This window comes from Molothrus aeneus, chromosome 16, assembly GCF_037042795.1.
Source record: "Molothrus aeneus isolate 106 chromosome 16, BPBGC_Maene_1.0, whole genome shotgun sequence".
Taxonomy (NCBI): domain Eukaryota; kingdom Metazoa; phylum Chordata; class Aves; order Passeriformes; family Icteridae; genus Molothrus; species Molothrus aeneus.
This window is the reverse complement of record NC_089661.1, coordinates 2,915,381-2,937,467: the sequence shown is the minus strand read 5'-3', so window position 1 is coordinate 2,937,467 and position 22,087 is coordinate 2,915,381. Positions and strand designations below refer to the sequence as shown.

Here is a 22,087-nt window from a genome sequence, read left to right as displayed (position 1 = left end):
ACAGTAAATAATAATGGTAAACAAAAAACTGGAATCTGTCACGGAAGGAAAACAGACTCATCTGAAAGGATTCATTCTTGGCAAAGGCCATGATTATTACTCATCTCTTTCTTTGATTAAAAGTCCCACTGTTTGCTTTGGGTTTTTTTTACTTGAACCCAACTGTTTTGTGGTTCCTTGGTTTCCTCCTTTTACCCTGCTAACAATAAGAGACACTAAGGTCTTGTTCCTGTGACCCCATCCCCCTCCCTCTTTTCCCAGAGATATTGAATGTTTGGAGGTGGCTCCCATCAGTTTTTGAGGTAGAGGGGATTTTTTTCCTCAGGCAAGCAATCTGAAAATAAGGAATGATTGAAATATACTTTAATTCAAACTTTTTGGAATCCTCCCACCTCCTCCACTGGCTGTTTTGCCAGTGGAAAAAGGAAAACTGGTAGAAGACAGAAAATGAGCATTGATTAGATTTTCACTACAGAGATGGAAATTGAATAGAAATGCAAAATCTTTCTTCCTGCTGGTTGCTCTGTCTTCCAACCACACAGCAACCACCTGGGAGATCTGATTTTGCTTGGAGCTGAGATGTAGGCAGTGGTCTGCTGGTGACATCAGTGCTTCCTCTCTCCTTGTGTTGTTTTTCTGCATTTTTCAGCAGCAGGAGATGCCATCTGGGGAGGGCCCAGCTTTGGTTGTGTTCCTCCAGCTCCCACACAAGCAGTAACAGCAATTCCAGAGGCTACATTCCTGCCTGTTACCTTCAGCATCTGTCTGTTGGCCTGCTGCTGCTCATGAATTTGCTCTACCTTTTATAAACCTGCTGATCCTATTTGTTTCCACAACCTCCTGTGGCAGTGAGTTCCAGAAGTTCATTCTCCCACCTGCTCCAAATAAAGTCCTTTTCACCCATTTAAAATCAATCTAGCAGGCTGATCAATGGCCTCTAACTCTCATCATGCACCAGGTCCACGTTCTCTTTATGATTTTGTAGGGCTGGCATGTTTTGCTCTCCAGAGAAAAATCCCAGCCTCCCTAGAACCCCTTTGTATTGCAACTACCCCATCCTCTTGATCTCAGTTGCCCTGCTCAGGGCTGTAAATCCACAATGTTCTCACATCCTAAGATGTCCTGTTGCCATAGGACAAGGGGTGATGGCTTCAAACAAAGATATTTGATTTAAATTAGATGTAAAGAAGAAGTTTTTACAGTGGAGGTGGTAAAACATTGGCACAAGTTCCTCAGAGAGGTTGGGATGCCCCATCCCTGGAAACTTTCAAGACCAGGGCTGGATGGGGCTCTGAGCAACCTGACCCAGTGGAAGCCATCCCTGTCCATGGCAGAGGTGATGAACTACACAACCTTTAAAAGTGCATTCCAACCCAAATTATGCCATGATTATAGGATTCCATGATCAGAGGCCAGACCTGCACAGATGTGGGTGCACCAAGCTGTTACACAACAGGCAGGAGATGCTCTCTTTGTTATTGTGCAAGCCCAAGCCCTTCCTGATGTCACCACTGTATTTTTTTTTTCTCTGCACATCAAGGCTACAATTTTGGCAAACCATCAGTGAGGACTCCAGCATCTTTTTCCTGAGCTGTAATAGCCAGTTTAAGTTCAGCCTCTCCTGTTTTAGATCACATTTCCCTATCCAGGTCACCCTCTTTATCTACACTGAAAGGATTGACCTTCTGTTTTTCCTTTTGTGAGTAACACTGAGAGCTGCACATAGCAAAGTTCCACAGAGTACATCAAATATCCTTTCAGCAGCCTCCTGCAGTGATGGAGCATCATTTGACTTTTCTGTCCAAAGCTAAAACTGTGCAACTCTAACAGCAGAGTTTTGGTCCCTAATCCTGGGGTACAGTTCCTCGTTATTCTCTTCCTTCCCCTGTCACAGTGACTTCAAGTCAAGCTGCTGGGTGGACACAATTCAATGCAGATCTAGCTGAAAATAGTTAAAACAGAGTTTTCCAGTCAGTGACACTTTTTTTATTCCTTGCACTAGGATCAAACAGAGATAGGGGAGCAGACTGTGCCAGCTCTGTGCTCTCCAGAGACCTTTGCACATGGCCAGGAGGATCCCAGCTATGGATTTATGGAAAGCAATACAGCAAAATGTGCATTGCAGCTGCTCATCCAGAAAGCTTTTAGACATCCCTCAATAGCTGAGCAGCTCAGTGCCTTTATTAATAGTAGAAATGTATTTATCAAAATTCATGGGTCAGCACTGTTAAAGCTCCATAAATCCAATTTGCACAGGCCACCATTATTTATTTTTCCAGGTTGTTGCCTCAAAGAGGGATACTTCCAGTATCTAATCCAGACTTCTCCACAGGCTTGTTTGAAGCACTGTATGAAACACACTCTCCAGAACAGAGTCTTCCTCTTTTGTCTGACTTCCTGATGTGAAGGGCTGTGTTCAGGACTCATGGACCACAGAGCAGGAAGCAGAAGTGGTGAGCCCTGACCATCACAGGGACACCAACACCACTTTCAGAGTGTCACTGACTCAGACAGAAGCCCTGACCCCAGCACAGCCACGGTCCCTGAGGCTGCAGCACAGACAGGATCCCCTGTGTGATTTTCTGAATCCTCTGGGCTCTTGATGCCGCACAGGATGAGGCAGATGCCACTGCAGCTGTACCTTCTGCCTGGCTGCAGGTCTTTGTGATGCACTGACTGGGCAAGTGGAGGAAGCTTCAGCTTCTCCAGCTCCAGCTTCAGCCCCAGCTCCAGCTCTGCAGCCAAAGGAGACCCTCCCTGGCCCAAACTCACCCCTTCTGAGGCTGCAAGGCTGCTTAGCCAAAGGGAAAAGGAGCAGCCCAGACAGTCACTGAGCCAGTGACAACATTTGCACGTCCCCATGTGTTTGGAGCAGCTGTCACTCTGGAGGTGGCATGTCCTACAGCATCCATCCACACAGTTACAGGGAACACTGGAATGCTTCTCTTGGGAACAAGCATCTCCAAGGGACCCAAGCTGTGAAAAAAATAGATATTGTAACACATTGTGGATCTGACTCTGCATTGTGTTAGATAAGCTTAATTTATGCTCAGGTCTTTCACTTTTTTTTTTTCTCTTTTAAGAGGAAAATAACTAGAAATGGCATTTCAAGAAAGTAATTCATAAGTGCTGATTGGAGATGAGTTGATATCTTTAGAAGTGGAGTTGAAGGCTAAATTAATATAGAATGGGGACAGAAGGGTTTATTTGTTTTTCTCTTAAAAGGAGAGCTCTGAAAATCCAAGGATAGTATCACACAGGGGCAAAGGGAAATGAACAAGCAGTAAAAAAATTGAAGCTGGAAATTAGCAGAATAGTCTTTTCCCATCCTTTGAGCTTTATGTGCTCAGCTTGTGGGCTGACTTCAGGGAAGTCTTCTCCTAAATCGGGTGAGGGCATTGCCAGCTTTGAGCACACAGCCTGCTCTGACTGGGATTTTGGTGGTGTCAGAGCTCCTGGAAAATGGCAGGCACTTCCCCAGGGGATTTCCTTCCCATGCCCCAAGAATTTATTACAAAGAGTAAAGTCTTGTGATAGCAAGCAGCAAAGACTTTGAGCTCCAGAAGAAGAAACTCCACCTCCAGGGAGCTCGTGGCTGACTGGAAACAGCTCTGAAGTCCTCAGCTAAGGAGGACTTGACTGGTGAGGGAGTGGTGGGATTTTTGCCTGAGCAAGGACTTCGAGATTGTCCCCAAGCTTCATTATTTCTGCTGGGAAACACATCAGACGTATGCCAAGGAAAACGCAGGTATAAGAAAATCCTTGACTCTTTTGAAATCAGCTGGAAAATCAGAGAATGACTTGACCGTGCCTATGAAAGCCACATCTCCCGTGAGTCCTATGAACATGGCAGATCCGTGAGAAAGCAACGGGCTTTGCAGAAACGAGCATTGAATCACCCATCAGCTGAAGGGCTGAGCCTCCGCAGTGATTCCCGTCTGAGCGGGGGCATGGTGGGCTGCCCGGTCACGACCGAGCCATGCGCATGTTTGCGATTCCAGCTTCAACTGATCTCCAAGTACCCAACTACCACCTTCCCCGGCCTTCCCGGCGCTCAGAACCGCAGCCGGGAGCCGCACCGGCACCGTGCCCGGGATGCTCCGACCCGCCGGGCGCATCCCGGGGCTCGCAGGACGGGGCGGAGCGGGCCCGTGCGGGGCGGAGCGGGGCCGTGCGGGGCGGAGCGGGGCGGAGCGGGGCCGTGCGGGGCGGAGCGGGGCCGTGCGGGGCGGGGCCGTGCGGGGCGGTGCTCCCCGGCGGCAGCTGCGGCCCCGCGGGCAGCCCAGCCCCGCTCCGTCGCTCCCGGTGCGGCGGGGGGCGGGCCCGGGGCGGGCCCGGGGCGGGCCGGGCGGCGGAAGCGGCGGCGGCGGCGGCGGCGGCGGCGCCGCTGCGGGGCGGGCGGCGGGGCCGGGGCAGCGGCGGGCGGGCGGGCGGCCATGGCCGGGGCAGCCGGGCCGCCCCTGCCGCGGCTGCTGCTGCTGCTGCTGCTGCAGCTCCTGGCGCTGCCCGCCGGCCGCGCCGGCCGTGCCGGCCCCGGTGAGTCCCGGCGGGGCGGAGAGCGGCGATCCGCGGGGTCTCGGGGGGCAGAGGCGGCGGTGGGACAGCGGAGGGTGGTGTTGAGGGGAGCCCCGGGAGCTGCCCCGGGTGTCGCAGCTGCTGCCGGGGTGGATCTGCGGTGACTTTGGGGCGGTTCGTGCTTTCCCGAGGGAGCCGGGGGCTCTGGAGCATCTCCGGGGAGCAGCGCTTGTGCCGGCCCTGCGGAGCAGTGGCAGGTCAGGCCACTCGCAGAGGGCTCTGCTGTGTTCGCAGCGCTTGTTTTCCTTGGGTTTGCCTTGTTTTCAGGTTACTTTACTTCCAGTGCATGCGGACGGATGGATGGGAACGCGGCTTTTGGGAGAGCGGTGGGTCTGGGGTCCCGCGGGGATTGTGCAGCCCCTCCGGAGCTGCTCTGGGGTGGAGATGTTTGGGGAGGTGAGGTTGTTCACCTGCCCGCTCCGTCCCGGGGGTGGGCTCGTTGTGCCCGTGGTTGTCCTGTTGATGATGGATGGTGCTTATCGCTTCCTCACAGTCCGCAGAGCGTGAGGCTCCCGGGGAGCCGCGGGGACGTGGCCCCGTGCCCCAGGCCCACCCTGCTCTGGCATCCTGCTCGCTGGGTTCCCAGCCCTGGAGAGCTCCCTGCGCCTCAGGTGTGGTGCCGGCTTTGTCCCGGCGCCGTCCCGCCGGCTGTGGGAATGGCTCTGTAGGGAAAACCTCCGTAGGGATACGGCGGGGCGCTGGCCGAGATCAGCTGCTCAGCCGGGGAGCGAGGGGATCCTTGCTCTGCAACATTTGCAGGTGGATTTTAAGAGCCGGGATAAAGGAACGGGATTGCTGTTACACTGTAAGTGGGAAAACATCCTGCATCACAGCCCAGCCTTTTCTCGAGTCGGGCTCATCAACTCTGTAGCTTTAGACGGTGTCTGCTTTGAAATGAGGGCTCCTTCCCTTTGATGGGGCGCCCTGTGAAACCCGCAGCCAAGGCATTATGTCCTAAAACTACCATGAGATCATCTTTGGACAAACAAACCCAAGCTGTGGCAGGTGACTCTTTACTCTGAAATTGAAATAATGTGTCTCCTTCGTGCATCAGGGACTCTACCGTGTTCTGTTCCTTGTCTTAAAACACCTCTGGTTTTTGCATGATACCTTTGAAATCTGCTTATGCGAGATCTGTATGGAAGAGGATGGAAAACAGCATCCACTGGATGGGTCTCTTGCTCAGTTTAAAGCTTGTTTCACATCATGGAACAGTCAAGTGGGACTTTCCAGGTGTTGCCACGCTGGCGTTGAGCAGACTGAATAGACGGGGATGGACACAAAGACAGCACAGCACATGCCAGACAACTCTCTCTTGATGCAAATGGGCTGCCAGAGCTCACATTGAGCTGCCAAAGCACACATTGGGCTGCAGTGACCTGTCTTTCAGGCTTTTCTGTGCTGATGTCCCGCTTATCTGTGGTATTTCCTTGTCACCCTGGGTGGAGGAAGTCACATACCAGGCTGTGGTGCAGCTCTGGGTGCCCAGCACAGCCTGTGAGCAGGGGCTCAGCCCTTGTCACCACAAGCAGCTGTTTGGCAGTGGACTTTGTCCACAGCCCCAGCTGGTGCTCACCTGGTGACAGGCAGGTGGGCAGGGCAGGGCTGCCTGCTCTGACCTGGTAATGCTCTTGAGCTCGCTCCATATAATTGACCAGTCCTTAATAAAGAGCACTGCTGATTGCTGGGGTTTTTAATTTTGCACTTGGCCTGCCCTGTCCTCCCCCAAACCCACACAAGGGGATCTTTGGCTCGGTGAGGACGTGCAGGATGGGTGGTGGCCGTGGCTGACAGCTGGTGGGCTTGGGGCAGGTTGGAGGTTGTCTGATGGGACCTGTTGCATGCAGAAGGACCAGGGCTCTCCCAGCTCTAATGATGCTTTGTGTCCCTGTCTACCCTCCTCCTGTGCCCAAATGTCCCCTTGGGCTGCCAGAAATGAGAGTGCCAAGTGTGTATGGAGTGTGCTGGGGGTACAGACAGCACTGATGAAAGCCTGCTCCTTTCCATAGCCCAATGAGGGAAATGTCCCTGGGCTTGCAGGGATCACAGCCAGCTCTTGTCCACAGTACCCACGCACTGCGCTGGCGTTTCAGCCAGGGAGATTTGGTTTGAAAAGCCCCTTTTGTGGTCTCTGCTCCTTGCTGGCTGGAGAGCAGTGTGTCCCCGGCCTGGGGACTGCAGTGGGACAGCTCTGCCCAGGGGCTGTGCTCTCTTGGCTGCCCTGCTCAAGGCTCACTTCTCCCTATGGCCTTTCCTGGCTCTGTGCATGGAGGTGCTGCCAGCTCTGTCCCCCGGGGCAGCCCCTGCGGCAAGGTCAGAGCCACTGCTCTTCCTCCCGGAGCAGATCCTCCAGCTGCCTTGTGTGGCTGGTATTTCTCGCTTTCCTGTCTCCTCCTTTCCCTGCTGGGCTCGCAGGATGCCCGCAGGCTCTGCCTTGGTAAATTGCCAAGGAGTTAAAGCCTTGATTACCGTTCCTGTCTCCCGGCCCTGCCGTGGGTGCAGCGTCCTCCTTTGGGGCATGAATGAATCGTAGTTCCTGTTAGGATTAGGTTCCTCCCGGCAGGAACTACATCCCAAGGATCTGCTGCTGCCTAAGGATTGTTTTCCTCTTTCTTTGCTGTCTTTCTTATACACAGTTGTGTATAACAGCTCTGTGTTTGTAGCACGACCCTGTGCAGCTTTGAGGGAAGGCCAAGTTAACTCACCCTCACTGCTATTCTATGATAGAAACAAGGAATCTGCCTCTGCAAGGTGCCACAGTTTCTCCCCACTCCAGGGATTCCAAAGTAGGAAAGGAGCATCAAGAAGATGCTCCATCATCTCCACAGACACATGAAGACATAACCTTCTGCCCTCTTGCTGAGTGTTACGAACCTTGGTTTTGGATGGCCTTGACTCCAATGTCTCTGTGCAGTTTATCCCTTTCTCAGCTGATGTGGTGCTTCTTTTCCAGCCCTGAGCTGCAGTCTGGCTGGTTTGGTAATTTATATTTTGCTGGGGGTGATCTGTAGATGTGTGGCTGGGCAGAGGGATGGAGGATCTAGTTCATCCTGATGGCACTTTGGCTGAGTAGCTGTTGTCCTCTTGCACACCCTTTCAGCCTACCCTGGGGCTGTTCTCACTGTCCCAGCAGCTTTTCTTCCAGCTAGGAAAATCACTAGGCTTTAGAAGGCATGTCTGAAAGAGTTACATTTGCAGCACATGAATTTGCATAGTGTTGTGTGTCACAGGAAGGCAGCACCTTGTGTCCTGAGCTGGGTTAATGGATAACCACAGAATGGTTTGGGTTGGAAGGGACCTTTACAGATCATCTCATGGGCAAGGACACCTTCCACCAGATCAGGTTGCTCTGAGCTCCATCCAGCCTGGCCTTGGACACTTCCAGGGATGGGGCAGCCTCAGCTTCTCAGGACAATCTGTGCCTCCTCACCATCACAGGGAAGAATTTCCTCCTAACATCCAATCTAAATCTCCCCTCCCTTCGTTTAAAATCATCCCCCATCCTTTCCCTCTCTGCCCATATAAAACATCAGCCCATGTGCTCAGCAGTAGACAAGGGCACAGCTCTTGCCTCCTGGCACCATGAACTGCTGCTGGGGCAGAGGGCACCCCGTGCTGCCTGCACCCATCTGCTCTGTGCTGTGCCCAGGGCTCCTGCTGCCTATTCCATCACCTTTCCTTCTGCCATCAGCCTTTCCTCCTGACCTTTTCCTCCTGTTTGGTGTCTCTGGTGATCTCTTATCTTCAGGGCACGTTTCTCAGAGTGAAGTTTAGACATCTGTTAGTGCTCTCTGGTTCAGGGTGATGTAGGCACGTGGGTGGTTCTGGCTGGAGGTGCACGGATCACCACATACCTAATGGGACTGGAATGAGAAATCAGGGACACAGAGTGCACTGTTCCAAGAAACATTAAACCTCCTGTGAGCTTCTGTGGGTGGATTAAGCCCTGCAGCCTGCCCCCAGCAGCTCCCCCACCAACTGCTGTGCTCTCTCCCTCGCAGACTCCCTGTATGTGTCCGAGTACTTCTCTCAGAGTGCACAGAAGCTCTCCTTCTACAGCTGGTATGGCAACGCCAAGCTCTTCCACTTCCACGTGCCAGAGGACACCGTGCTGCTGCGCTGGCTCCTGCAGGCATCCCGGGGGAAGGGCCCTGAGTGCACCAGCATGGAGATCACTGTGTATGTATGTCCTATGTCCCTGTGCCAGGGCTTGTCCTGTGGGCTTCTTGTCCCCTCGTCCTGGTCACTCGTGGCTGGGGTTGGTTGTGGAGGCTGGGCAGCTCCTCATGTGGTTTCTTCATGCAGCAGCAGTGAGTCTGTGTTAAAACCTGTAGGAGTGTTTGGTGTTCATGTTACCAGCAGGTCTGGGGCTGTCAGGTGTGGTGTCCCAGAGAGCCCTTAGGAGTCTGGAGAGAGCTTCACAGTGAGGCAGGTGTGCTGCTCAGAGCTGTTCCTGGCCTGGCAGAACCTGCACGAGGTGCCAAACGATGTGGCAGGGCTACAAGGGACTTGAGCAGACCCAGAATGGCTGGAGATGGGCAAACTGCCCAGTGCAAAAGAACTGAGGAGATTTGGGGGCACTTTGTGAGGGGCGCGGCCGAGCGTGGAGCAAAGATAGGAGAGGAATGTGGTGTCGTGTGGATACAGGAGCATGAGGAGATTGCAAACTCAATGTCAGTGAAAGAAATGCTTCTTTTAAAACAGTGCTTGACTTGTTGAAGGATTTGAGGTCCAAAACTTGGCAGATTTTGAGCTTTATCTTTGGAGGACACCAAGCTTCCTCAGCAAGTTGTGCCCATGGAGTCACACGGGTGTCTGGCACCCATTCCACAGAGATCTGGGAGTGACTGAAGCTGCTTGGCTTGTGCCTCCTTGGTCTGTCCTGGGGAGACTGGCACTCTAAGTTGCTCCTGAGCAGCCTGGCACAGATGATCTGCCTGCTTTCTGCTTCCCAGAAAGGTTTCCAGCAGTCTGGGGACATGAGGGACAAGGCAGCAGCTAAACAATAATCCAAGAAATGATGGCTAACCCAGATAAGCTCCAAGGAGTAATAACATGTCACCTGTCATGTCTGCTTGCTGAACCTGTTGCAGTGCAGTCCAAAAGCAATCAAATTAAATGCCAAATTGACTGGGTAAATATCTCCTACGTTCCTCAGCTGTGTGTGTTTCTGCTACTTCAAATGCTGGGCTTATCTAGAAAGCAGAAGTGCTGCTGTACTGAAGTCTGTAATAGGGGCCTTCCTTGGAAAGTGTCTTTTTAGTCTGTCTGTTTGCCTTCCTTAAAAGAGGAAATGGGAAGATGCAGATCTTAGCTAGAAAATTAAAGTTCTTTGTAGATGACTTTCCCTGTATGGGGAATTTGCTGATGATTATAAAGCAGAATTCTGTAGGTGGGGCTTAGCCTTAGCAAGTGTTGGAAATTTGCTCCCAGGCTTGATGGAACCATGTAAATCTTAATAAGCTGCCAAGTAAAACCAATCTCTAAATAAATCCCAGATAAGCTAATAGCAGCCAATCCTCCCCAGATGAAAATGATGACTCCACTTGAAAATGTGGGGTTTTCCAGCCTGCTCCCTTTCCAGTCCCAGGCCAGTTTGTATCCCCGTTTATCTTGCAGGCACTTTCGGCACGGAGCCCCTCCCGTCATTAACCCTTTGGGCACCCGCTTTCCTGCCAACGCCACCGTCCGTCCCTCCTACAACATCAGCATCACCCTGAGCAGTGCTGTGCAAAACACCACCTTTGTCAACGTCACCACCCCTGCTGCTGGGGACTGGTTCATCGCTGCCCACCTGCCCCAGGCTGCGGGCAGGATCGAGGTCAAGGTGAGGGTCCTGCCCAGTGCCCTGCCCCTCGTGTCTCATCACAACCACAGCTGACCCCTGTGCTCTCCCCTCCTGCAGGGTTTCTCCACTCCATGCCCCTATATGTTCCAGGCAGATATGTTTGTGCTCAGACTCACTGATATGCCTGTCCTGGAGCCTGGTGTGCCCATGCCTCACACCGTTGTCTCGCCTGCTAAGCCACTGCATGTCAAGTGAGTGGGAGCAGCGGGTGGGCAACTGAGGGCATGGCAGGGTGGGACTTCCCACACAAGCTGCTCAAGGGAAGGCAGTGTTGTTCCCACGTGGGGCTGGAGCTGGGGGGTCTGTGAGCCTGTTGCTGAGCTCCCTGCAGCAGTGGTAGGGTCTGCACGGGGAGCACACGAGCACCCTTCTCCAGCTCTTCCCAGCAGTTTTAGTACTTCCAGATGTTTGCCTTGGGAAGGATTTTCACAGCACCAACCAGGGCAGTCTAGCTCTTGTCACAAAGCCCTGGGGACCTGGCTTGTGTTGAGAGTACAAGCCCTGCAAACTGCTGCTACCTCCCCTGCAGGGTCTTCGTTCCCAAGCACGCGGCGGCGATGCGGTTCCAGCTGAGCAGCTGCGTCACCAGCGAGCAGAGAGCCTGCACTGTGAGGGTGCTGCTGGGCTCCATCACCCTGCCCCAGTCCTTCCAGAGGAGCCTCACCTGCACAGGGAGCACCAACTGCAGCCTGGCCCTGGAGTCACCGCCCTGGGAGAAGTGGCTGCAGATCATGGTGGAGAGTCTCGGCACTGCCAACGCCAGCGTGTCGGTGGAGATGCTGGCTTCTTTCACAGGTGGGATTCCATGTTCTTTAGCCGTAAGAGAAGGACCAGAGGGAGCTCTGTGTGTGCTGTATCCCCCTTGGGTCTTTGGGTGCCTGGCTGTGGTGGCCATGCTCCCCATCATGCTGGTTGCCTCCTCTTGGATGCCGTAGTTTTTGCTTTGGGGACAAAATTGAAAACTCTGGTGTTCATCCCAGAGAGGCTTTTTCTAGAGCTGCCTGTTTGGAAACACGTGAAAAGTTCAGTGTTATTGTCCTAAAGGTTGTTTGGGAAGCAGTGGCTGGCTTAAAATTTGGTGGGGAAAATATTTTTCTGTGGTACACCAGACTAAGGCTGTATTGACTACGAATTGGCCAAGAGCAGGCTACAGGCAGGAAACCACAGAGGTTTAGTTGGGGAAATGTCTGGAGTTGTTGTAAGGGGGTGTCACCATTTCCAGTGACACCATGTGGCTCAGGTGGTCACAAGGTCCCTGTGGCTGTGGTAGACACGTTTGCACCTATTACATGACCATAATCCCTGTTTGACTGCTGGAAGCTCACCACTTAGGTACATTTTTGAAGTTTTCTTCTGCTGGGGCTTCTGCCACCTTCTCTTCAAAGCAGAGCCTCATCCTGTGTGCTGGAAGACCTGGCATTGGCAGCAGAGGTGTTATCAGAGGGTAGTACTGGAGTCTGGGGGAGCAATGGACAGTCTCCAGCAGCGGGACTCCAGGACTCCGAGTGTCCCATGCAGCTCCATCTACCAGGGTGCCCATTTCCACTGGGTTGGCTTCTCCCTCCTGCTCAGCTTTTTTTGCCCACATGTGGGGAGCTGGGAGAGACTTTTGTGCAGCCTGTGGGACAGCTGAGTGCTGAGCTCTGCTGGTGCTGAGTGAGCACTCCCTGGGCACCTTGATGGTGCTGTGCTATCCCTTCTTCTGTTCCCTCTCCCCTGCAGCTCCAGGGTGCTTCCACCCACTCTACCACTGCCTGGCTCCCAGCAGTGTCCCACCTTGTGGGTGCTCCTCCTGCAAAGATGGCACTTCAGGGACAGTTCATGCAGGGCATGGACCACCTGAAACCCCCCAGTTCATACAGAGCATGAACCACCTGAAACCCCCCAGTTCATACAGAGCATGAACCACCTGAAACCCCCCAGTTTGTGCAGGGCATGAATAACCTGAAACCCCTCAGTTTGTGCAGAACATGAACCACCTGAAACCCCCTCGGGTTTGTGCTGCTCCTTGGAGCTGGATTTGCTGGGTGAGGTGCTAGACCTGGCTGTGCTGATTCCTCTCCTTTTTCACTCTAGTTTGCAGACCAGGAAGCACCAGCTCCTTCCTTAACTTCATCAGCCTAAACCAGAGCCAGTCTGCTCCCCACAGACCAGGAGCAGCAGGCAGCTCTGCTCTGGCTGCAGCAGAAGCTCCACAGAACACGTCTGGGCAGCGCAGCAGCTCCTGCCTGCAGAGCCAGCCCGTGGTCAGGGAGGACCTGGACGTGGTGTCCGTGCGCTACCGGCTCCTGAACGGCCCCAGCGTGCCCGTGAGCTCCCTGTCCCCCACCCTGCTCCTGCTCAACCTCAACACGGGCATGGACAGCGGGGGATCCCTCGTGGTCAGTCTGCTGCTCAACAAGGTGAGCAGGGTGACAAAGGGGACTGTGTCCCCTTGGCAGGGCTCCAGGGGTTGTAGGCACCAGTGGGACTGTTTCTCTTTTTGTTGTTACAAAGTACTCTGAGCCTTTTTTAGCTGCTTGCAGCGTGTCCCACCTGCCAGCTCCAATTCCAATGGCACAGCCTGCAGCGTGTGGTGGCAGTGACGCAGAGGAGACAAAACGGAAAGCAGCTGCAGTGCCATCCTCTCCATGGGAGCCTGGCACCTTGCCACCAGGAGAGGAGGCTGGGCAGGGGAACCCAGGGATGTTCCTGTCCAAGTCATTGATTCCCAGCCTCCTTCAGTGACACCCCACCACCACCAAAATCAGCCCCCTGAAATTCCATTAAATTTCTTGAGGGCTGGCCCAGGGTTCAGCCCTAATGTTCTGCAGACTCTGACTCGTGTCTCCCCTGTGCTGGTGCTGAAATGATGAGTGGGTGTCCCAGCTTTGGGGCAGGGTCCCCCACGAGGGTCTCTTGCCTCTCATCCATGACACAACACAGTGGCAGCACAAACAGAAACCTTCTGAATTGATGGGTGACTTGACCTGAAGGATTTATTGTCCCTGGGCACTGTGGGGAAGGGATGGTGCAGGGGGATGGCACTGGGGCACTCTAACATGGGGCACTGCTCTGTTTGCACAGACATCTGTGAGCCTGGCCAATGCCACCGTGGCAGCCTGTGTGAGTGCTGCTTCTCCAGTGCTGTCCCTCAACGCCACACAGAACTGCAGCACAGGTAGGAGAGATGCTGGCACTGCCACCAGCTCAGCTGTGTCATCCCAGGCTCTGCTTTTGGACTTGGCAAGCTGTTAACTGACTCAGGACTTCATGGTGTGTCCCAAAGAATCCAGTTTTTGCACAAACTCTCATGAGGTCTTTGTGCTGGCACATTCCCAGGATGCTGGGGTGCAGGTGGTGTCCTGGCACCACGAGATAGCCTCCACCAAAGGAAGGTCTGGTTACCAGCTGGGGCTCTTCCAGCCTTGTTGGCAGGAGGTTTGGGGATGGTGAAGGTACTGCTGGTGTGCAAAGCAGTTAAGCTGTGCATGGAGGACCAGCCAAGACAACAGGCTGTTCCAGGTACCCTGTGCTGCCCAGATATGTACCAGGAACTGAGATGAAAGAAAAAGTTGAGATCTCAAGAAAAAGGATCTTGAGATCAGGGGTGCTCTCCAGGCCGCTGGTGCCTCCTGAGCATGGGAGCAAGGAGCCACAAGAGCCAGCTGATTCCTGTGGGGTCAGTCTCAGCCTGGGATTGCTGTGGGCCCTTCTCCTCAAGCCCTGGCACATCACAGCACTCTCCTTTTTTCAGCTTTCTCCCAGGGCTACCCTCTGAGTGTGAGCACGTCCTCTGCAGAAGCCATGCTGATTGTCCTGTACCCACAGACCGATGACTGGTTCCTGTCCCTGCAGCTCCTCTGCCCCAGGGGACAGGGGTGAGTCTGGATGTCACCTCACTACCTCCCACTGCCCTTGTGTGAGCAAACCTGACCCCTGTCCTCCTGTGTGGGCTGTGGGCTCCTCTCAGCTGGTGGCATTGCACTGTGGCTGCAGAGGGACAGGGAGGTGGGTGGCCCTGCTCCCTTGTGAGCACCCTGCAGCTTGTCTGATGCTGAGCTGGCACAGCTCACATTGACTGCGGATGGCAGAGCCTGCCTAGGGGAGCTTCCCCTTCCCCAGGTGCATTCAGAGGTGATAAATTGGGAAATAATTGCTGCTGTTACGCTCCTGGGAGGTCTCTAAGGTGCAGAATTCCTGCAGTTTGCCTTCCTGCTGATTTTCTGTGTAAGGAGCTAAGTGCACGATGCAAAACAGCACTGGTGACACTGTCCTCAGGACCAGCCATGGGCACTGGGGTCTGCCAGGGGGTCTGGGGACATCTGCCACCCACCTGCACATCAGTTTGGCAGCCCAGGGGGCGAGGGGGCAGGCTCTGCTCCTGGCTCTAGGGAGGGATGGAGCAGATCCCGAAATACCAGGGAGTTGCAGGCAGGAGCACGGCCTGGCCATGGGGAGCAGGGAGGGGGCTGTCCCAAGGGCTGTGGCAGCAAGGGGACGTGCTGTCCTTGCAGGGGATGTGCCAGTGCTGAAGGCAGAGTGTCGGTGTTCGCCTACCTCACCCCCTGCTTCAACGACTGCGGCCCCTACGGGCAGTGCAGCCTCCTGCGCAGGCACGGCTTCCTCTACGCCGGCTGCAGCTGCAAGGCTGGTGAGTGCCCCCTCCTGGGAAGCTTTGCCATCCTCCCGAGGGAACAGCACAGTTCAGGGGCGCGGGGTTGGACTGGGGGAGCCTGGGGTTTGCTGTGGGTGGCAGTGTCACAGTGCCCGGGGAAGGAAAGTTCTGGGAAGCGCCCAGGGGTGATGGGGAATTGGGATGAGGACAGCTTGGAGCCCCCCAGGGCTTGGAGCAGTGCTGGTGAGCATCTCCAGAGAGATCAGGGTGCCTGAAATGCCTGTGTCAGAGCCTGTGCCTGTCAGGGTTTGCTGTGTGGGCTCCTGGTACGAGGTGTGATCAGGCTGGGCTGCAGTCCCTGTGTCTCCTGCCAAGAGCCTGAGACTCAGAGGTGCCCCTGGAGGAGGAATATCTGTGTCAGCTCCTAATTATCTTAATGGCCTGGGAAGTCTGTGGTGGAGGGAAGAAGAGCTCTGCTGTGCTTGGGTGGGTCTGTGCACCTGTTCTCAGCACAAGGACAAGGCAAAATGTGGTTCCCTGCTGCTCTGGGCCTGAGCCAGGACCTCCCTGCTGCAGTGCTGCTAATGGGTGAGGAGGGAGATGGAGAGCAGCATCCCAATTTCCCCGAGGGCTGCCAGGTTCTGGGAAGCACAGAGCACCTTAAGGGAACTGGAGAATCAGGCTGAGGACAGCTTTCTGCTGAATCACCCCGAGGAAAGTGCCCCATCTGCATATTGGTGACCCAGAAATAAACCAGAGAGAGTAGGTTCCATGGGCTCTGCCTGGCAGGGAGCCAGCACCCGGGGCAGAGCTGCTGCTGAGGGTTCCAGTCCCTCTGGAATGGGATGGATGCCACTGTTAACTCTGCCTCTTGACCATGGAGTGCCTGCACATACCCCAGCTGCCCTGTGGCTGACCTCCTTTTTTCAAAAGGAGGGCATGGGCACCTTAATCTTTAATTAAAATAATTTAAATAATTTTTAAAAAGAAGAGGCAGATTTGTGTTCATAGAGACTGCCTCAGTTCAGTCTTTGATATCCAGTCAGGGAGTGAGAGTTTTGTTTTGTGTCAGGCACTGTCCTTTAGGAAATTAGGGCTCTTTGCAGCCCTGGATGTCACCATGGGCTGAGGCAGTGGGTTTGTTCAGCCAGTGGAAGAGGAGCTGCAGTGCCACCAGTCACACTTTGTGCTGCCCAGAGGTTACAGGGACCCTGGAGCCAGCTATGCAGGGTGAGCACAGGGAAAGGGCAAGAGGCCACAGACATTGGCTGCAGCAGGAAATTGTCACCTAAATTGAAGAAGACACATTTTCTCCCCCTTCAGAGCTGTTTGCTTTTGCACAGGTTCCAGGTCTCCATCCTTGGAGATCTTCAAAAGTCAGCTGGGGAAGGTCCAGAGCAGCCTGACCTGGTTTGGGGTCTGCCCTGCTATGACAGCTTGTAGGAGAGGAGCCCAGTGGCTTCTTCAGTGCTGGGGATCATTCTCCATCTGATTCCTGGGATCTTGCACCCAGCTTACACCATCACGTGAAGCATCTGAACGTTGAGTGCTTGGTGTTCCACCAGCAAGTAGTACATGTGTTGAGTTACTACAGGGATGGAAAGTACCAGTGTGGATGTAGGATGGCCTCTGCTACATGGGAACAACCTGGGGAATGTCCTCAGGGCAGCCACGGGGCTCTGCTGGGCTTCCCCAGCTTCCCACAGCAGAGTAATGAGACACCCTGAGAGCAGGAGCGTGAGAGGCTGATGCAAAAGAGGCTCAGGGACAGTCTGGTGTGGGATTGCTCTTTCTCAGGCACCCCAGCTCCTGCTGGTTGCTGTGGGAAGACAAGGCAGGGCCTTGGAGATCCACAGAAGCCTCTCTGTCCGCAGGTTGGGGCGGCTGGAGCTGCACAGATGACAGCAAGGCCCAGACCGTGGGCACACAGAACCTGGCCACGCTCCTGCTCACCCTGAGCAACCTCATGTTCCTGCCCGCCATTGCAGTCGCTGTCTATCGCTTCTACCTGGTGGAGGCCTCTGTCTACACCTACACCATGTTCTTCTCCACGGTAGGGGCTGCCCTGTGTCCCCTCACCTCCCCCTGGCTGTGAGCTTGAGCTCTGGCTGTGCCAGAATCAAGTCCTTGGTGGAGCAGCCCATCGCGGAGCTCCACAAAGAGCTCCTGGGATCATTGGACAAGCACCTCCATGGGCACATTGTAGTATCCAAGAATGTTAAATGTTAATGTTAAAGTCCATTCCAACCCTTAACATTCTTGTAGTATCCAAGAATGTTAAAGGGTTGGAATGGACCTTAAAAATCACCTGGTTCCATGGACAGGGATATCCCCACTAGACCTGGTGGCTCAAGGCCTTATCCAAGCTGGCTTTGAATACTTCCAGGGCTAGGGCATCAACAACCTCCCTGGGGAACCTGTTTCAGTGTCTCACCATGCTCACAGTAAAAATTTTCTCCCTAATATCTAACCTAAATTTCCCCTCTTTCAATTTGTACCCATTAGTCCTTGTCCCATCACTCCAGTTCCTGAGAAGAATCCCTCTCCAGCTTCCCTGTAGCTCCCTTCAGATGCAATGAGTTCTCCATGCAACCTTCTCTTCTCCAGGCTGAGCAGCCCCAACTTTTTCACAGAGCAGGTGCTTCAGTCCCCTTGTCAGCTGTCCCTCCTCTGGCCCTGCCCCAGCTCTGTGTCCTGCCCTTTCAGAGCTGCAGGCTGCCTGCTCTCACCTGCTTTCCACAATGCTGGTTTGGTGGAGCTTCCTGGAGCCACTGCAGGAGGGATCCGGCCTGTGGGCTGAGCCCTCTCCTGCCTCCCCTTCCCAAAGAGCCCTGTGGTGCTGCTGGCTCTGTGCTGACCTTTGCTTTTGTCCCCTTCTGGCGCAGTTCTACCACGCGTGTGACCAGCCGGGCGTGGCCGTGCTGTGCATCATGGACTATGACACCCTGCAGTACTGCGACTTCCTGGGCTCCGTGGTGTCCATCTGGGTCACCATCCTCTGCATGGCCCGCCTCAAGAAGATCCTGAAATACGTGAGTGTCAGGTGTCCCCACACAGCCCTGCCAGACCCCAGCCAGCCAAGCTGAGTGACCACACCGAGCCCTCTCACCTCTGTATTTAATGACACAGCTGGGTGACACAGCCTGTTTGTCACCCAGTGCCACCCTGGCTTGTTTTGTCCCAGCACTTTGGCTTGTGAGCCTGCGTGCTCGTAGGGGCTGGGCCTGAAAATTTCCCCTGAGATTTGGGGTAAAGGTTTGTGGCTTCTGTGGTTTCTCCTTCTTGAAGGTGTTTTTCCTGACTCTTGTGTGGATGCAGAGCTGGGAAGCCAGGAGAAGAGGTTCTCCCTGCCTCTGGCATGTCTGGCTGTGCTCTCTCAACAGGTGAGCTCCTGCCAGTGGTGGTGGTGTCTCTTTTCCAGGTCCTTTTCGTCTTGGGGACCCTGTTAATTGCCATGTCCCTGCAGCTGGACCGCAGAGGGGTGTGGAACATGATGGGTCCCTGCCTCTTCGCCCTCCTCATCATGGTTACAGCCTGGGTAAGTGAGGGCAGCCAGGCAGGACCTGCTGCCCTTTGCTCCCCATGAGGAATGGTGGCGGTGGAGCAGACCCAAGGCTCCAGCCCATCCAGGCATGGCTTGAAACCCTGAAACACCCAGGTGGAGGGAGCAGGGCAAGGGATTCACCTTCCAGCCCTGCAGTAGCTGAGAAACCCCTGGTTCTGGGTCTCACACCTGGAGCTGCAGTGCTGTCCCAAAACACAGGCTGCGGCTTGGCCCTGGCCAGGAGCTGTAGCATCTGTGCCAGGCTCTGGTACCACCAGCTCCTGGGGGGCTTTTGCAGAGCAGAGGTGGGCCCAAGCAGCAGGGGGGCCAAATTCCTCAGGGACAGCAAGCACCCTGGTGTAGCAGTTCGTTTAAGGGGGTCCCTGGGGGGCCCCCTAAGCTGTATGTTCACTGGTAGCAGCAGGCAGGCGAGGAGACTCCATACGGTTCTGAGGGTGTTAATTAGATGAGGTTTATTGGGGGTCCCACCCCAGGAGCAGCATGGTTCCTGAGGGAGAAAGGGGGAAGGAGGGGGAGAGAGGGAGATCCTAGGGGGAAAAGGGCCAAGACAGCCTCTGTGGTCTCCCCCCACAGCTTAACAGGGAGATTCAAAGTAGGTGCAGAATAAGACTTGGGCCAATGGGGTTACAGATCCATGATATTTCAAGGCTTGGAATAAACTACGTTTTCAAGGGGTGAGACAGAGCATATCATTTAACTCAAATGTAACACCACACTCTGGGGGGCTGGCAGATGCTCTGGGGTCTTTTTCCCCCCTGCCCCAGCCTCTGCTGGGCTGCTGAACCCCCAGAGTGTGCTCTGACCCCCCCTCCAGGTTCACCACGGAGCAAAGCGCAGGCACTGCTACCCCTCCTCGTGGAAGCGCTGGGTTTTCTACCTCCTCCCAGGGATCACCTTGGCTTTCATTGCCATCTCAGTGTACGCCTTCATGGAAACCAATGAGAACTACTACTACACCCACAGCATCTGGCACGTGCTGGTGGCCTGCAGCGTGGCTTTCCTGCTCCCTCCTCGGGACAAGCATAAGAAGCCCTGGGCCTGGCCCCAGAAGCTCACATGTCGCTATCAGATCTGCCAGAACGACCGTGAGGAGCTCTATGCTGTGACCTGACCTGGCCTGGCCTGGCCTGGCTGCAGGGATGGGGAGGCTGCTCCTGCCTGTGGCTGCCCCTGGCACGTCGGCACTCCTCTCGTGGGCTCATCCCCTGGGCAGGAGGGCGCAGCCTGGACTGGGTTTAAAGGTGAAGATGGTCTGGGCTGGTCTTGTGGAGGCAAGTTTGAGGCCACCTCTGCTTTTCTGCTGGGGTGGGGCAGGCTCTCCGTGGTTCCAGATCAAGGAATAGCTTGTCCCCCAGCTCCCCATAGCCCTGGGGGAGATTGCCAACCCTTCTTCCCCTGCTGCTGCATCCATGAGGCTTGGGCTTAGCCCACACTGAGCTGGAGCCAAGGCTTTGGCTGCTGGGCTCTTCTCTGCACCCCGTCCTGGCAGAGGATGTGGGGCACCCCTGCCATCCTGCAGCCAGCACTTGAACTCAAGAGAAGAACAGAAGTTTCTTCTGCTCTGGGGAGCAAATGCTGCCGAGTGCCCTTGGTGCTGATGGGGAGGGAGGGAGCTGATCCCAACACGTGCTTGGCCCTTGGCTGCCATCTCCCTGGGGGTCTGGAGCCTCTCTCCCTCTGAAACAGGTGCTGCTGCTCTTACCTGGTCCTGATTCTGTGGGGGAAGAATGAGGCTGGGACTTGGGCCGTGGATTCAGGATCAGACCTGGCAGGAATGTGAAAAACCCCACGTGGGGACATGCAGGAGGCAGCAGCAGCAGCATGTGACACCCACAGCAGTGCAGGATTTAGTCTGAGTTTAACTTCAGCTCTGGGAGGAGCCAGGCTGATGGTGTTCAGGGATTCACTGTGTTCCTCCTTTTGGGGGGTTTGGCAGGGCAGGGCTCTCTCTGGGGCAGCACAGGTGGTTGGGGTGGTGCCTGAGCTGCTCCTCCAGCCTGCTGTGCCCCAGAGCCTGGATGTGCTGCAGGCTCTGAGGCCTCAGCAGCCCCAGCCCAGCCAGGAGCATCACCAGGGGCTCCCCGGGTGGCCACGGTCTCCTTTGCAGTGTGTCTCACCTTAGCCTTACTCCAGGGCACGCAGAAAGCAAGGGCAGAACTTGGCAACCAGGGAAGTTGTCTTTGCCCATCCTTCTTGTACAGATAAGGGCTCAACTCCATCCTTCCAGCTGTGTCAGCCTGGTGTGTGCTGCTGGGAGCCCCTCCTCAGGTGGCTTTGGGGAGGAAAGAGCTGTTAATGAAGGATTTGCCGCCTCGGGGTTCTTTCTCTGCTTTGAAGAGCACCCAGCTCAGCTGTGCACTTTATCCCTCTGCCTCCCCTTCCTCTGCAAAGTCCCCCTTTTTAAGCAGGCTCAGGACAAGTGAGGGACACTTGTCCACACCCAGCAGTGTCATCCCCCTGCCACCTGTGTCCCCTGCCTTTCCTTGTGCTGCTCCCACCAGGGCAGCACGGTGGGAAGGGGGACACGGGGCCCTCAGGGCTTCCTCCAACTTTTACCACTTTTAGGCACTTTTTTTGTCCCCTGTCTTGGTTTGCACAGTGGTGCTGAGGCCCCAGCACCGTGGCAGGGGATCACTGCTCCTTCACAGCCGTGCCGTCCATGCCAGGCCACCAGTGGGACCTGGGGGCCACCAGTGGGACCTGTGTGCCACCAGACTGGTCTGGGTACTGCCAGCGTGACCCAGATGCTGCCAGTGGGACCCGGGCACCACCAGTGTGACCTGACTGCTGCCAGTGTGACTTGGGTGCCACTGCTGTCACCTGGGTACTGCCAAGGTGACCTGAGTGCTTCCAGTGTGACCCAGGTGCTGCCAGTATGGCCCAGGTGCCACCAGTGTGACCTGACTGCTGCCAGTGTGACCTGGGTGCTGCTAGTATGACCCAGATGCCCCCAGTGTGACCTGGGTGCCACCAGTGTGATGTGATGCCACTGACATGGCCAGGTATTGCTGGTTATCATAGAAAGCAATAATTCCTCATCGGGCCTTTCCCTTCAGGGATTTCTGTGCTGGAAGCAGGAGAAGCTTTGGGGCAAGAAATCCCGCTGACATGATTGTTTATTTTATTTTTATTTTATGTATCATTCATTTTTGCTTTGCCCCCTCCCTGCTGACCCCGGCCTTGGTGTCTGCAGGAGGGAGGGTTAATTATTTTGGGTAAAATCTGAGCAAATTCCTGCGTCTGGGGAGAAAAGAAAAAGAAAAAATGTTATTTTTTTCTTTGCTGTTAATACCTGTGATTATTTTATACAGTAAATTTTAAAGCTTACGGTTTTATAATTTAATAAAGGTGATGGTATTTGCGGGCAGACGCCTGGTGGCTGCAGTCACACAACCACAGGGCTGGAAGAAGAAGAAGGGGCGGAAGGAGAAGAAGAAGAAGGGGTGGAAGAAGAGAAGAAGAATCTCCTGCACCCCCTTGCCCAGGCAGGGTCACCTGGAGC

The 22,087-nt window shown here is 54.8% G+C and overlaps 1 protein-coding gene across 1 annotated transcript; it reads left to right on the top strand.

The window, feature by feature from the left end:
* The first annotated feature begins 4,435 nt into the window (after positions 1-4,435).
* On the top strand, positions 4,436-21,952 carry PGAP6 (post-GPI attachment to proteins 6). The gene is made up of 13 exons (XM_066560740.1): positions 4,436-4,536; positions 8,577-8,754; positions 10,195-10,402; positions 10,481-10,614; positions 10,953-11,218; positions 12,500-12,825; positions 13,490-13,583; positions 14,160-14,283; positions 14,920-15,056; positions 16,895-17,073; positions 17,906-18,052; positions 18,442-18,558; positions 19,400-21,952. The coding sequence occupies exons 1-13, from the start codon at positions 4,437-4,439 to the stop codon at positions 19,694-19,696; spliced, it is 2,307 nt and encodes a 768-aa protein (XP_066416837.1). The 5' UTR covers position 4,436; the 3' UTR covers positions 19,697-21,952.
* Positions 21,953-22,087: the final 135 nt, after the last annotated feature.